The 15,101-nt window shown below is 50.4% G+C and overlaps 1 protein-coding gene across 1 annotated transcript in view; it reads left to right on the forward strand.

Moving 5' to 3' along the window:
* Positions 1 to 15,101, forward strand: part of NOL4L (nucleolar protein 4 like) — a 30,958-nt gene that overhangs the window by 14,675 nt on the left and 1,182 nt on the right. The window contains exons 2-6 of the mRNA XM_015827821.1: positions 684 to 955; positions 10,032 to 10,217; positions 11,288 to 11,479; positions 12,639 to 12,761; positions 14,304 to 14,514. Coding sequence (XP_015683307.1) covers positions 684 to 955; positions 10,032 to 10,217; positions 11,288 to 11,479; positions 12,639 to 12,761; positions 14,304 to 14,514 — 984 coding nt within the window. The remainder of the gene's footprint in view (positions 1 to 683; positions 956 to 10,031; positions 10,218 to 11,287; positions 11,480 to 12,638; positions 12,762 to 14,303; positions 14,515 to 15,101) is intronic.

A 15,101-nucleotide genomic window follows, 5' to 3' on the forward strand; every position in this document is an offset into this window, starting at 1 on the left:
GCAGGTGCTTGTCTGTTTGAATTCTGAAGTCCCAGAGCAGTTTAACTTTATCATTTTCTATGACTTTCTCTATTTTATGATCCCACCAGTTCTTGCTTACAGGCAAATGATATTTCTTGCAGATCTTCCAATGCACCATTGTTGCTACTTTGTCATGCCGCTGCTTGTAGTCAGTCTGTGCGATCTTCTTGCAGCAGCAGCAGCAGCAGCTGTTGTTGTTGTTGTTGTTGTTGTTGTTGTTGTTATTATTATTATTATTATTATTATTATTATTATTATTATTATTATTATTATTATCCCCATGGTCCCATGATCCAAATTCAGACACTTGACAACTGCTTCATCTTTATGACGGTTGCAGTGCCCCGGTGTGTGTGTGTGTGTGTGTTACGTGATCACCTTTTGCGGCCTTCCGATGCGCAGAATCCACGGTGAAGCTCGATTCGGTGCGACTGACTTCACAACCGCAATGATTCGCTTAAGAACTGTGGCAAGAAGGCAAGGTCGTAAAACGGGGCAAAGCTCACTACTTAAGAGCCCCCATAGCCACAGAAGCTTTGGTCTCCATTGCAGTTGCTCCCCAGCGTAGTTGAAGCTCCTGGATAGTCTTCAAGGGCAGCCCCGTATAGAGCGCCTTGCAGTAGTCCAGACAGTGAGCACATTTTCTCTCTCTCTCATTGCAGACGACTCCTCTTCAGAGAGTTGCAGCGGGAACGGCTCCTCCACGTTGAACCCGTCCACCTCCAGCAGCACTCAGGGCGATGCCACCTACGCCGAGGTGAACGGCAATGGAGCGGGCGCCCCCATGGACTTCAGCGCCTCGTCGGAGGACCAGCCCATCAACCTCTGCGACAAGTTGGCCACTGCGCACGTCACCACCGCCTACCAGTCGGACAGCTGCAGCGCCGACGGCCTGCGCAGCCGGACGAAGTATGGAGCCAAAAGCACAACAGAGGTGGGTCCAGATGCTGCACCTGGTCAAGATGCCACCGCCACCCGCACGCAGCTGCCGATTCCCGTGACCTTCTGGTCTTTGTGGGACCTCCTAACCTGGAGAATGTGGTTCAGGAGATCCCCAGCCTGCGGGAAGCCATCCTCAGCCAACGGTTGTGGTTGACCAAGCTTCCAACTCAACATATATTTGGGAAAGAGGAGGGCAGGAACAGGAAGAGAGCATGACTGATGGTTTTCACCACCTTGCTCCAACCCCCCCAGGAAGACCCTCAAAAGAGGCTAGACATGTCGGGTGGCTAGCTCCTGGCCCACCTACGCTGCGGGTGGAAGACTAGAGGTTGGAGAACTTGTTAGGAGATGGCCTTGTCCAGTTTGAGGACCTCAGGGTGGGTTTGAGCATTATCCCATGAAAAGACACAAAAGCCCACCTAGGAATCCAGTGTCACCTTATAACTGATTTTGGGTTGAATTCCCACCCACCGAGCCCGCCCAACACGTGTGTATCCCATGCAATTGTCCCCATCACATTGGCGACACATTGCTTTGGAACAGATGAGTTGGCTTCAGAAATGACCGAGAAGCTACGCGTCACAACAGCCGTCTCCAATCTTGGCAACTTTAAGACTTGTGGACTTCGACTCCCAGAATTCCTCAGCCATCTAATTTCCCCAGCCATCTGAGGAATTCTGGGAATTGAAGCCCACAAGTCTTAAAAGTTGCCAAGTAGAGAGACCTCCTGCATTAGAACATGGTTGGATTAGGCCAGTATTGGGGAACCTTGGTCCTTTTGAGATACGTGGACTTCAACTCCCAGAATTCCCCAGAAGTCAAAGGGGCCAAGGTTGGCCAACACTGGCTTAGACAAACGTGGCTGGAAGTTGCTTTCCTCGGGATCTTCTTTTTTTTTTTTTTAAATAAAATTTTATTGATTTTTATAATTAAACAACAAATACCACTATAATGCATTTACATACACAAACAATAATCCAAATCAATACCTTTTTCGGAGACGCTCGGCGGTCCCCGCCTTGCCTCCACCCTCATCACTTTCCTGTCCTTCCTCCCCCTAAACCCACAACCTCTCCACCTTCCTCCTTTCCACCTACCTACATCCCTTCTCCCTTCTTAACCACCTCTTCGAGAGCAGTTTGGGGTGCCAGCCGAGCATCTCCTCTTTTCCATACAATTATTATTTAACTATAACATATAAATACATCCATTTTTATAATTTCAATCCCCTAATCCCCTTCCCCCCTCCCCCCCGACTTCCCAGAGCTGAATACAGAATTAAACGTATAATAATCCAAATTTAACCCAAACAACCCAATCATAATATAAACAAATATAAACTTACTTTAACTCTAGCATACAATCACCTTAACTATGAACTACTTTCCTCGGGATCTTCTGATAGGAATCAGAAGGCCTTTGGGGGGATAACAAGTGAGGTGGGGCTACAATGGGGCCACCTGTCTTCAGGGAGAGCAGGGTGGTGGATGAGGGGTACCCCCCGGTTGATCCTGACCAAATAACTCTGCATCGCCCCTATAGCTGTTGTGTGTGATTCCCAGCAAGGGCTAGGAGGGTTCTGCCCATCTGTGAGGTTGAAACCACCAAGAGATTTTGGTAGTCCTCTAAAGCAGGGGTCACCAATCTGTGGTCCGCGGCCCACTACCAAGCTGTGGGCTGTTGGCACAGGGCCATGTGCACGGACGTGTGCGCGNAAAGGAAGAGGAGGAGTAAAGGAAGGAAGCAGAGGAGGAAAAAGATAAATAGAAGAGAGGGAGAGAGGAAGGGAGGAGGAGGAAGAGGAAGAGGATAAATAGAAGGAAGGGAGGAGGAGGAGGAGGAGGATAAAGAAGGAAGGAAGGAAGGGGGGGAGGAGGAGGAAGAGGATAAAGGGAGGGAGGGGAGGAGGAGGAAGAGGAGAAGGAAGGAAGGAAGGAAGGGGAGGAGGAGGAAGAGGATAAATAGAAGGAAGGAAGGAAGGAGAAGAAGGAAGAGGATAAGGAAGGAAGAGGAAGAGGAAGAGGATAAAGAGAAGTAAGGAAGGAAAGAAGGAAGGAAGGAGAGGAGAAGGAAGATAAGGAAGGAAGGAAGAAGATAAAGAGAAGGAAGGAAGAGGAGGAGGAAGATGATAAAGAGGAAAAGGGAGGGGGAGGTAGAAGGAAAAGAGGAGGAGGACTGAGGAAGAGGGTTAGGAGGAGAGGGATAAAGAGGAGGAATCAGGAAGACAATAAAGAGGAGGAGGAAGGAGGAAGAGGAGGACAATGAGGAGGAGGAGGAATCGTCTGCAGGTTGGGTGGGATCAGTTGCAACCATCATCAACATGAGTCAGTTGCCACGTTTGATCAGATGATCACGGGAAATGCAGCTACGGTCGTAAATGTGAAAAACAGTCGTAAGTCGCTTTTTTTGCAGCGCCTTTGTAACTTTGAATGGTCACTAAGCAAAACTGTTGTAAGTCAAGGACAGCCTGTATTTCAAAGGCTAAAAACCTTGCGTATAATGTAAAACAGGCAAGCGAAGTTACAAAAACAAAACAAAAAAGCAATTAAAAAGCAGGGGAAGGATTTTCAGGGTGCTGGCCGGCCCTCCCATTGGGGTTGAGTTGGGAGTAGTGTGTTGTTTATTGATTGATTAATCCAGGGGTCTTCAAACTTGGCCATTTTATGACTTGTGGACTTCAATTCCCAGAATTCCTCAGCCAGGCATGTTGAATTCTGGGAGTTGAAGTCCACCAGTCATCAAAGGGCCAAGTTTGAAGACCCCTGTTCTATAGAATATATAAGACAGGTATGAGTATTTTGAGGAAATCCTGAAGGAACATTCTGGAGAGTAGATAGAGGCCTAGTTCAGATTTTTGTGGGCTGCTTTGTGGCTCCGCGGCTGGAAGAGAGGTAATTATCACTAAATGTAGAACAAGGGTAAGATTTCTGCTTTTTTCCCCCTCATAAAAAGTGTAATACAGGTATGTAGTCCTAAACCAGGGGTCTTCAAACTGGGCCCTTTTATGATTTGTGGACTTCAACTCCCAGAATTCCTCTGCCAGCCATGCTGGCTGAGGAATTCTGGGAGTTGAAGTCCACAAGTCATAAAAGGACCCAGTTTGAAAACCCCTGTCTTAAATCTAAGAAACAAAATGGAGGCTGGCTGAGGAATTCTGGGAGTTGAAGTCCACCAGTCATAAAAGGGCCAAGTTTGAAGACCCCTGGATTAAACCAATTTATGCACCCACTCAACTGTCACACAGCTGACCCTGGACGGCTTGCAACATGAACAAAACCCACCATATCATACAAACCCCTCAGAGAAAAAGACTCCTCCGCCCCCCGCCCACTCCCCCTTGAAAGCAACAGTGACATCAAATTAGCCCCTTGATGGGAGGTCCATCTATACTCGGGGTCCCCAGGCCCTCTGATAAAACCACAAAGCAACAGGGTGGTGGGCCAACCGGACGTCCGGTGGACGGAAGGCCCTATTTTGTCACTTCCCTTCCCCCCCCCCGGTGGACGTCCCTAATCGACGGGGCCCGCGACATGGCCCGCCTTTCTATCCTGGTGGGATGGTTGTGGCCATAATGTGGGGAGAGGCGTCCCCCGAATAACCTGGCCTTAAGCCAGGCGGGGCTTTAAAGGTGAGAACTAGCACCTTGAATTGTAGCTGGGATCCGGATTAGCAGCACTGGAAAAAAAAGTGACTTATGACCAGTTTTTCACACTTAAAACCACTGCGGCGTCCCTGTGGTTTCCTGTCCGAGCAGGGGGTTGGACTAGATCAGTGGTGTGGGGAACCTATGGCACGGGTGCCAGAGGCGGCACTCAGAGCCCTCTCTGTGGGCACGCACGCCGTCGCCCCAGTCCTAGGCCTTTAGCTGGGTTTTATAAAACCTTTTCGCTTTAGGCCTCCGCCGCTGTGTGCAAAAAAAAAAAAGGTTCAATCAATCAGTCAATTTCAACTTCTTGCGGGGAAAAAAAAAGACCTTGCAAAGTTGGAATTGATTGATTGAACTTTTTAGTCCCACCCAGTCTGCTGTTACCACTGCAGCCACGCCCACCCAATGGGCCACGCCCACCCGGCACCCGACGATACATAAGTGGGTTTTGGGTTGCAGTTTGGGCACTTGGTCTCTAAAAGGTTCTCCATCACTGGACTAGATGACCTCCAAGGCCCCTTCCAACTACTACTACTACTACTACTACTACTACTACTACTACTACTTCTTCTTCTTCTTCTTCTTCTTCTTCTTCTTCTTCTTCTTCTTCTTCTTCTTCTTCTTCTTCTTCTTCTTCTTCTTCTTCTTCTTCTTCTTCTTCTTCTTTTCTTCTTCTTCTTCTTCTTCTTCTTCTTCTTCTTCTTCTTCTTCTTCTTCTTCCTCCTCCTCCTCCTCCTCCTCCTCCTCCTCCTCATCATCATCATCATCATCATCATCATCATTATTATTATTATTATTATTATTATTATTCATTGCACAGTCAGCCAGATGTTCAGACTGGATTTAGCATTTTTGTCTGCCTGTTGAGTCCTTCCCAAGGACCTGGGATAGGCAGATGTGGATGTTTGATGGTATTACAGATCTCGTCGCAGGATGGAAGCAGTTCCTAGTAAGGCCACCTTTTGCAATTGACTAATGGCGAATCTGTCAATGCCGATGATGGTGTTCAAGTGGTGCTCCAGTTGTTTTGGGATGGCACCCAAGGCGCCTATTACTATTGGTACTACCCTTGCTTGCCTTTGCCACAGTCTTTCTATTTCTATTTGTAGGTCTCTGTATTTTGTTATCTTCTCCAGTTCTTTCTCGTCTATTCTGCTGTCTCCAGGCACTGCCACGTCCACTATCCAGGCTTTTTTGTCTTTCTTATCGACAATTGTTAAGTCTGGGGTGTTATGTTGCAGGTGCTTGTCTGTTTGAATTCTGAAGTCCCAGAGCAGTTTAACTTTATCATTTTCTATGACTTTCTCTATTTTATGATCCCACCAGTCCTTGCTTACAGGCAAATGATATTTCTTGCAGATCTTCCAATGCACCATTGTTGCTACTTTGTCATGCCGCTGCTTGTAGTCAGTCTGTGCGATCTTCTTGCAGCAGTTGTTGTTGTTATTATTATTATTATTCCCATGGTCCCATGATCCAAATTCAGACACTTGACCACTATTTCAACTTTATGACGGTTGCAGTGTCCCGGTGTGTGGGTGTGTGTGTCATGTGATCCCCTTTTGTGGCCTTCCGATGCGCAGAATCCACGGTGAAGCTCGATTCGGTGCGACTGACTTCACAACGGCAATGATTCGCTTAAGAACTGTGGCAAGAAGGCAAGGTCGTGAAACGGGGCAAGGCTCACTTCTTAAGAGCCCCCATAGCCACAGAATCTTTGGGCTTCATTGCAGTTGCTCCCCATCGTAGTTGAAGCTCCTGGATAGTCTTCAAGGGCAGCCCCGTATAGAGCGCCTTGCAGTAGTCCAGACAGTGAGCACATTTTCTCTCTCATTGCAGACGACTCCTCTTCAGAGAGTTGCAGCGGGAACGGCTCCTCCACGTTGAACCCGTCCACCTCCAGCAGCACTCAGGGCGATGCCACCTACGCCGAGGTGAACGGCAATGGAGCGGGCGCCCCCATGGACTTCAGCGCCTCGTCGGAGGACCAGCCCATCAACCTCTGCGACAAGTTGGCCACCGCGCACGTCACCACCGCCTACCAGTCGGACAGCTGCAGCGCCGACGGCCTGCGTAGCCGGACGAAGTATGGAGCCAAAAGCACAACAGAGGTGGGTCCAGATGCTGCACCTGGTCAAGATGCCACCGCCACCCGCACGCAGCTGCCGATTCCCGTGACCTTCTGGTCTTTGTGGGACCTCCTAACCTGGAGAATGTGGTTCAGGAGATCCCCAGCCTGCGGGAAGCCATCCTCAGCCAACGGTTGTGGTTGACCAAGCTTCCAACTCAACATATGTTTGGGAAAGAGGAGGGCAGGAACAGGAAGAGAGCATGACTGATGGTTTTCACCACCTTGCTCCAACCCCCCCAGGAAGACCCTCAAAAGAGGTTAGACATGTTGGGTGGCTAGCTCCTGGCCCACCTACGCTGCGGGTGGAAGACTAGAGGTTGGAGAACTTGTTAGGAGATGGCCTTGTCCAGTTTGAGGACCTCAGGGTGGGTTTGAGCATTATCCCATGAAAAGACACAAAAGCCCACCTAGGAATCCAGTGTCACCTTATAACTGATTTTGGGTTGAATTCCCACCCACCGAGCCCGCCCAACACGTGTGTATCCCATGCAATTGTCCCCATCACATTGGCGACACATTGCTTTGGAACAGATGAGTTGGCTTCAGAAATGACCGAGAAGCTACGCGTCACAACAGCCGTCTCCAATCTTGGCAACTTTAAGACTTGTGGACTTCGACTCCCAGAATTCCTCAGCCATCTAATTTCCCCAGCCATCTGAGGAATTCTGGGAATTGAAGTCCACAAGTCTTAAAAGTTGCCAAGTAGAGAGACCTCCTGCATTAGAACATGGTTGGATTAGGCCAGTATTGGGGAACCTTGGTCCTTTTGAGATACGTGGACTTCAACTCCCAGAATTCCCCAGAAGTCAAAGGGGCCAAGGTTGGCCAACACTGGCTTAGACAAACATGTGTCTGGAAGTTGCTTTCCTCGGGATCTTCTTTTTTTTTTTTTTTAAATAAAATTTTATTGATTTTTATAATTAAACAACAAATACCACTATAATACATAATACACAAACAATAATCCAAATCAACACCTTTTTCGGAGACGCTCGGCGGTCCCCGCCTTGCCTCCACCCTCATCACTTTCCTGTCCTTCCTCCCCCTAAACCCACAACCTCTCCACCTTCCTCCTTTCCACCTACCTACATCCCTTCTCCCTTCTTAACCGCCTCTTCGAGAGCAGTTTGGGGTGCCAGCCGAGCATCTCCTCTTTTCCATACAATTATTATTTAACTATAACATATAAATACATCCATTTTTATAATTTCAATCCCCTAATCCCCTTCCCCCCTCCCCCCCCGACTTCCCAGAGCTGAATACAGGATTAAACGTATAATAATCCAAATTTAACCCAAACAACCCAATCATAATATAAACAAATATAAACTTACTTTAACTCTAGCATACAATCACCTTAACTATGAACTACTTTCCTCGGGATCTTCTTATAGGAATCAGAAGGCCTTTGGGGGGATAACAAGTGAGGTGGGGCTACAATGGGGCCACCTGTCTTCAGGGAGAGCAGGGTGGTGGATGAGGGGTACCCCCCGGTTGATCCTGGCCAAATAACTCTGCATCGCCCCTATAGCTGTTGTGTGTGATTCCCAGCAAGGGCTAGGAGGGTTCTGCCCATCTGTGAGGTTGAAACCACCAAGAGATTTTGGTAGTCCTCTAAAGCAGGGGTCACCAATCTGTGGTCCGCGGCCCACTACCAAGCTGTGGGCTGTTGGCACAGGGCCATGTGCACGGACGTGTGCGCGCTCGTACCTCACACTCGTGCTAGTGTTGTGTCGCGCGTGCTATAGCAATGCCGTGTCAGGCGGGCGCTAGCATTGCCATGAGCGCATACCCCACTCGCACTAGCATCGTGGCATCATGCCGGCACTAGCGTCACTGCAAGCACAACATCCCCACTCGCTCTAGCATCACAGCGTTGCATGGGTGCTAGTGTCGCCAAGCATCGTGCACGCAATCACGACCCTGTTTGTGCGCACGCAGCCCTGTTCACGCGTGGGTGCACTTGCACCCTCCCACTCGTGCTAGTGTTGTGGCATTGTGCGGGCTCCAGCAATGCCGTGTTTGCCGGGCTCTAGCATCGCCACAAGCGCACACCCCACTCGCACTAGTGTCGCAGCTTCATGCTGGCACTAGCGTCGCTGCAAACGCAACATCCCCACTCGTGCTAGCATCACAGCATTGTGTGGGTGCTAGCATCGCCAAGCATCGCGCACGCAATCATGACCCCATTTATGCACATGCAGCCCCGTTCACATGTGCATGCACTCGCACCCTCCCCACCTGTGCTAGTATTGCGATGTCGCACGGGCTCCAGCAATGCCGTGTTGGCCGGGCGCTAGCATCGCCATGAGTGCACACCCCACTCACACTAGCATTGTAGCATCATGCTGGCACTAGTGTCGCTGCAAGCGCAACATCCCCACTTGTGCTAGCATTGCGGCATTGCGTGGGTGCTAGTGTCGCCCAAGCCTCATGCGGGCGTGCATGGCCCTGTTTGCATCATGTGCACAATCACAACCCCGTTCGTGTGTACGTGGCCCCATTCACACGTGAGTGCACTCACATCCTCTGTCATGTTCCGACAGATGAAACTCAAAAGAACTTTGAGGCATCGTTTACCTTAATCTTTTTATTGGAGTAGTATAATATTGGCACTTACATAATCGAAGCCAAAAACTGAATTCCCCTCCCCTGGGCACAAAGTATCAAAGCACAATTCCCTCCTCCAATTAACAGTCATAAATCACATTCCCCAATTAGCTTGAAGCACCGGGTTTCCTCTCCAGCTCTCCAGCCCACCAATTCTTTATCAGCTCTGGGCTCAATACCCTTGATTCTCACCCTACGTTTAGTGTTGTTATGTCTAGCTAGACTCTCGTTCACATTTCCCCCCCCCCCTTCCCAGCATCATCTAACTCTAAAAGCGGAAGGGGAAAAGATGGCTACATTTCCATCTGTTGTCAATGCGAAACATCCGATGTTAGCAGCGTTGACACCCTCCCCACTCACGCTAGTGTTGCGGCGTCGCGTGGGTGCCAGCTTCGCCCAAGCGTTGCGTGAGCGTGGGTGGCCCTGTTTGCGTCACACGTACAATCACGACCCTGTTTGGACGCACGTGGCCCCGTGGGTGCACTCATACACGTAAACGCGCCTCCACCAGCACCACCCCTCCTTGGGCCACCAACTCAGAAAGGTTGGGGACCCCTGCTCTAAAGACCTAGAGGTGGACCCAGGGAGGGTGAGTGACCCCGGGAGAAATCTGAAGGTCCCAGCAGGATGTTGGGGGGTAAGCAGAGGCTCCAAAGTGGTGACGTCTTCCTCTCCCGGCAGTCCCCTCCCTACAGCTCCGGCAGCTACGACTCGGTCAAGACGGAGGTCAGCGGATGTCCCGAAGACCTGACCGTGGGCAGAGCTCCCACTGCTGACGACGACGACGATGACCACGATGACCACGAGGACAACGACAAGATGAACGACTCAGAAGGCATGGATCCCGAGCGGCTAAAGGCTTTCAATGTACGGACTGAGAACGATCCGTGGTGGTGAATAACTTCCGTGTAGTCCCTTGGTTGCTGCTCGCCTACCGACAGACTCCTGCCAGACTAAAGCAATGGCAGATAGGAGAATAGAATAACAGAGTCAGAAGGGACCTTGGAGGTCTTCTAGTCCAGGGCTTTTCAACCAGTGGGACGGGTACCCCCTGTGGTACATTGGCACCTGGCAGGTGGTACACGACCATCCTAGAAAAGTGGTAGCGGGGGAGGGGAAAGAGCTGAACCGGTGGCAGCACTGCACAAGCCTGAGCGAGAGACGGCTGGAGCTGCAGGGCTGTCAGGGCTCAGCGGAAGCACCAGGATCAGTGCCAGACTCCAGCTGGAGCTCAGCGCTGATCCTGGCGCTTCTGCCAAGCCCTGAAGAAGCGCCGATCAGCCGGAATGTTGCAGCATCTCCAGGGTCTTGTGATTTACATTCAGATGCTTGGCAACTGATTCATATTTATGATGGTCACAGTGTCCCAGGGTCATGGGAAGTGACCAAAACCTGCTGCAACCACCGAGCAGACGGGGGGGGGGCATAAAACTCAAAAAAAAAACCACCCCACCCCCGCTGCCAATCCTCAACAGAAACGCTCACAACAATGAAAACCTCGGACAGGAGGAAGAACGTGGCCGGGCGGGCAGGCAGGTGTCTTGCTCGGCTGTGGCTTGGGGGGCACTTTTTTCAGGTCCATTGTAACTTCGAACAGTCACTAAGTCGAGGACTACCTGTACTTTATCACTTTTTTCCTTTTTTTTTGGTCAAGTTTTTGACACCTTGCTAGGCAACTGGTGGTACTCGGATATTGCTATATCCTAAGAGTGGTATAATGGGTGAAAAGGTTGAAAAGCCCTGTTCTAGTCCAACCCCCCCGCCCAAGCAGGAGACCCTACACCATTTCTGACAATGACAGCCCAGTCTCTTCTTGAAAGCTTTAAGCTTCCAGCTTAACGGCTGTAAAATAGGCCGTAAGTCAAGGACCGCCTGTCGTCACTCACGCGGGCCTAGCGAGAGCAAAGACCTGATCGCTTTCCCCATTATCTCTGCAGATGTTTGTGCGTCTCTTCGTGGACGAGAACCTGGACCGGATGGTGCCCATCTCCAAGCAGCCCAAAGAGAAGATCCAGGCCATCATCGAATCCTGCAGCCGGCAATTCCCGGAGTTCCAGGAACGAGCGCGCAAACGCATCCGCACTTACCTCAAATCCTGCCGCCGCATGAAGAAGAACGGCATGGAAATGGTGAGGGCGGGGGTCTTTGCGGCATTTCTCCCCCCCCTCCAGACATCTGGAGCAGCAGTGGACAACTCTGCCAATTTCAGCATGGCTGGCTGAGGAATTCTGGGAGTTGAAGTCCACCACTCTGAAATTGGCGGCTGCGGGCACCTCTGCCAACTTTGCAACCCGTGGACTTCAACGCCCAGAATTCCCGAGCCAGATCCCATCCTGGCATTAAAGGGGATTTAATCCCCTGCTTATGGGCAGAGGATAAGAAGAGGGGCTCTCCCCATAGGGAAGGGACCCTCAGGCCTTGGGGGAAAGCTCCCCTCCCCCGGGAAAGCTAAATTCATTTATTCATTTGCTTTTCTTGACTGACAGGTCTCAACGATGCCTTTTCAGGAGGCAACTGGACTTCGCTTGTTTTTCTCTGAAGACGTTTCTCTTCTCATCCAGGATGCTTCTTCAGCTCTGCCTGGAGGGTGGTGGGTTGAAGAGCTGAAGAAGCTTCTGGGATGAGAAGCGAAACGTCTTCAGAGAAAAACAAGCGAAGTCCAGTTGCCTCGTGAAAAAAAGCTTCTTTGGGATAACTATGACCTGGATGACTTGAGAATCTCCATAGACATTGATTGACAGGTGGATCCTGAAGTGGGGTTTGTAGGGGGGAGGGGAGGGGAAGGGGGATGAAGAGGAGAAGGGGAAGAGGGATGAAGAGGAGGGAAAGGGAGAGGAAGAGGAGGAGGAGGAAAACTGTGGGGTCCTTGGTGCTCTCTGAGCTTGGTTGTTTTCTTGCAGACGTTTCATGACCCAACTAGGTAACATCATCAGTGTTAGAAGGGAGTGGGGTTTAACAAGAGGAGGAGGAGGAGGGGAAGAGGGATGAAGAGGAGGGTGAGGAGGAGAACTCTGGGGTCCTTGGTGCTCTCTGAGCTTGGTGGTTTTCTTGCAGACATTTCATGACCCAATTAGGGAACATCATCAATGTTAGAAGGGAGGAGGAGGAGGAGGACTATGGGATCTTTGCTCAATGTATCTTAAAATTGCTTTAGATCTTTCGATTTTCTTCCCCTTTCTCTGCTTTTTTGATCTTGATTGCTAGTGTTACTTTTTTTTCAATTGTAGAGCCATAAATAGAGCCACATTCAGTTGTCCCAGCTTTCCTGAAAATGTCCTTTTTCTTCAGACCAGGCCGACCCCTCCTCACCTGACCTCAGCCATGGCCGAGAACATCCTGGCAGCTGCTTGTGAAAGTGAGACCCGGAAAGCAGCCAAGCGGATGCGGCTCGAGATCTACCAGACGTCGCAGGTATGGGACCCAGCATCGGGTTATTTGCTGGCCTTGAGTATCTGGATAGGTTACCCCTTTACCGTTTGCAAGAATGCACAGGGTCCCATCCTCGATTCTGTACATTGTTTTCAGAATCAAGTTATTTGCTGGCGCTGATCCTATCCTTGATTCTGTACACTGTTTTCAGAATCGGGTTATTTGCTGGCCTGGAGTATCGGGATAGTTATCCCTTTACCATTTGCAAGAAGGCGCAAGGTCCCATCCTCGATTCTGTACATTGTTTTCAGAATTGGGTTATTTGCTGGCTTTGAGTATTGGGAGAAGTTACCCCTTTACTGTTTGCAAGAAGGCACTGAATCCCATCCTCGATTCTGCACCCTGGTTTGTTTCAAACCCTTACATGATCAGAGTTTATATTCATGCCACACGTCAGTCCTAAAACTGACTCTACTATAATATAGTCTTCCACCTACAACAGTTTGTTTAGCGACCATTCTCAATGGCACTGAAAAAAGTGACTTATGATCGCAGAACATTCCCAGAGTTACAGGATGAAAATACCAGCGCTTGGCAACTGGCATATACAGGAAGTCCTCCACTTAACAACAGTTCATTTAGTGACCCGTCAAAGTTACGATGGCACTGAAAAAAGTGACTTATGTCCATTTTTCACACCGATGACCATTGCCGCATCTCCTTGGTCACGTGATCAAAATTCAGACCCTTGGCAACTGACTCAGTAGTATCGCAGTATCCCAAGGTCACGTGATCCCCTTTTGCGACTTTCCGACAAGCAAAGTCAACGGGGAAGCCAGAGTCACTTAATGACCGTGTCACTCACTTAACAACTGCAGTGATTCCCTTAACAACTGTAGCAAGAGAGGTCGTAAAATGGAGCAAAACTTGCTTAACAACTGTCCCGCTTAGCAACAGAAACGTTGGGCTCCATTGTGGTCCTAAGTTGAGGACGATCTGTATTTAGGATGTTGCCAGCCTCCTGGGGTTGTGTGATTGCTGTTTTCCACGCTGTCAGACCTGCCCCAGCAAAGTCCATAGGAAAGAAAGACCCTTGACTCCATTTGGTTGAAGCGATCGGTTCTTTTACTAAGGCTTAGTGGTTGCAGTAAAAGCGAGGCTAGATCTGAGCATTGCCGCGCAAAAGGCTACAAACTTTCCCCCTTCGTCACAGCCCTTCCCCGTTGACCAGTTCGCCACCGACCAATGGTGTGCCACCTAGATATTTTGGGAACCACTTGGACGTTTGATGCAATTCGCATTCCGTTCCCAAGCTTCATGGCCTTGAAGACTGGGACGGGCTGCTTTCTCACACCTCTGGTTTCCGTCACACCTGCCTCTACCCCCTCCGTTTTTTCATCTCTACCCCATACATGCTTTGTGCCCATTTCCTCTCCTCCACCCACCCACCCCAAACGGTTGATGGCAGGATGGCAGCAAGGCGCCAAGCCGAAGATGGCAGCTCCGACACAGGCTGAAATCTCACGGAGGGTCCCGATTCTCTTTGCGCCTGACGCAACGCATCCTTCGTTTCTCCCCTCGCAGGACGAGCCAGTTTCACTCGACAAGCAGCAGTCCCGGGATTCGTCCACCTCCGTCACGCATTCGTCCTACTCACTGCCAGCTTCCTCCTCCTCCTTCTCCCAGGACCCCGTCTACATCAACGGGAGTCTGAATTACAGCTACCGCAGCTACGGGACACTGGGAGGCAATTTGCAGCCGACTCCTCCACTCCAGACAGGGAATCACAGTAACGGTAAGGAAGGGAGCTCAATCAGAATACAGCCAGGAGGGACCTTGGAGGGGTTCTAGTCCAACCCCCTGCTTAAGCAGGAAACCCTATACCAGGCGTCCCCAACCTGCGGGCCGCAGCCCGGTAGTGGGCTGTGGGCTGCTGGCCACTGGGCCGCACCCTGTATGCTAGTGCTGTGGCCGCAGGGTACGAAAACAGGACGCCACGCCACACAGTGCAAAAATGGGCTACTGCTGCGCTGCAGGGTGCAAAAACAGGACACCACTCTGCTGCGGGATGCGAAAACGGGACACCATCACACCGCAGGGCGTGAAAACAGGCCAACGTTGCACCTCAGGGCGCAAAAATGGCATGCTGCATTGCACAGCCGCTTCCTGATAGAGTGACATGATGGCAGTCTTCCAGTATTTGAGGGGCTGCCCCAAAGAAGAGGGGGGATCCACCTCTTCTCCAAAGCCGATGAAGGCAGGACAAGAAGCAACGGATGGAAACTCATCAAGGAGAGAAGCAACCTAGAACTAAGGAGAAACTTCCTGACAGTGAGAACAATTAACCAGTGGAACAACCTGCCTCCAGAAGTTCTGAATGCT

This window comes from Protobothrops mucrosquamatus, unplaced genomic scaffold (genome assembly GCF_001527695.2).
Source record: "Protobothrops mucrosquamatus isolate PMUCROS unplaced genomic scaffold, P.Mucros_1.0 scaffold3977, whole genome shotgun sequence".
Lineage (NCBI taxonomy): Eukaryota > Metazoa > Chordata > Lepidosauria > Squamata > Viperidae > Protobothrops > Protobothrops mucrosquamatus.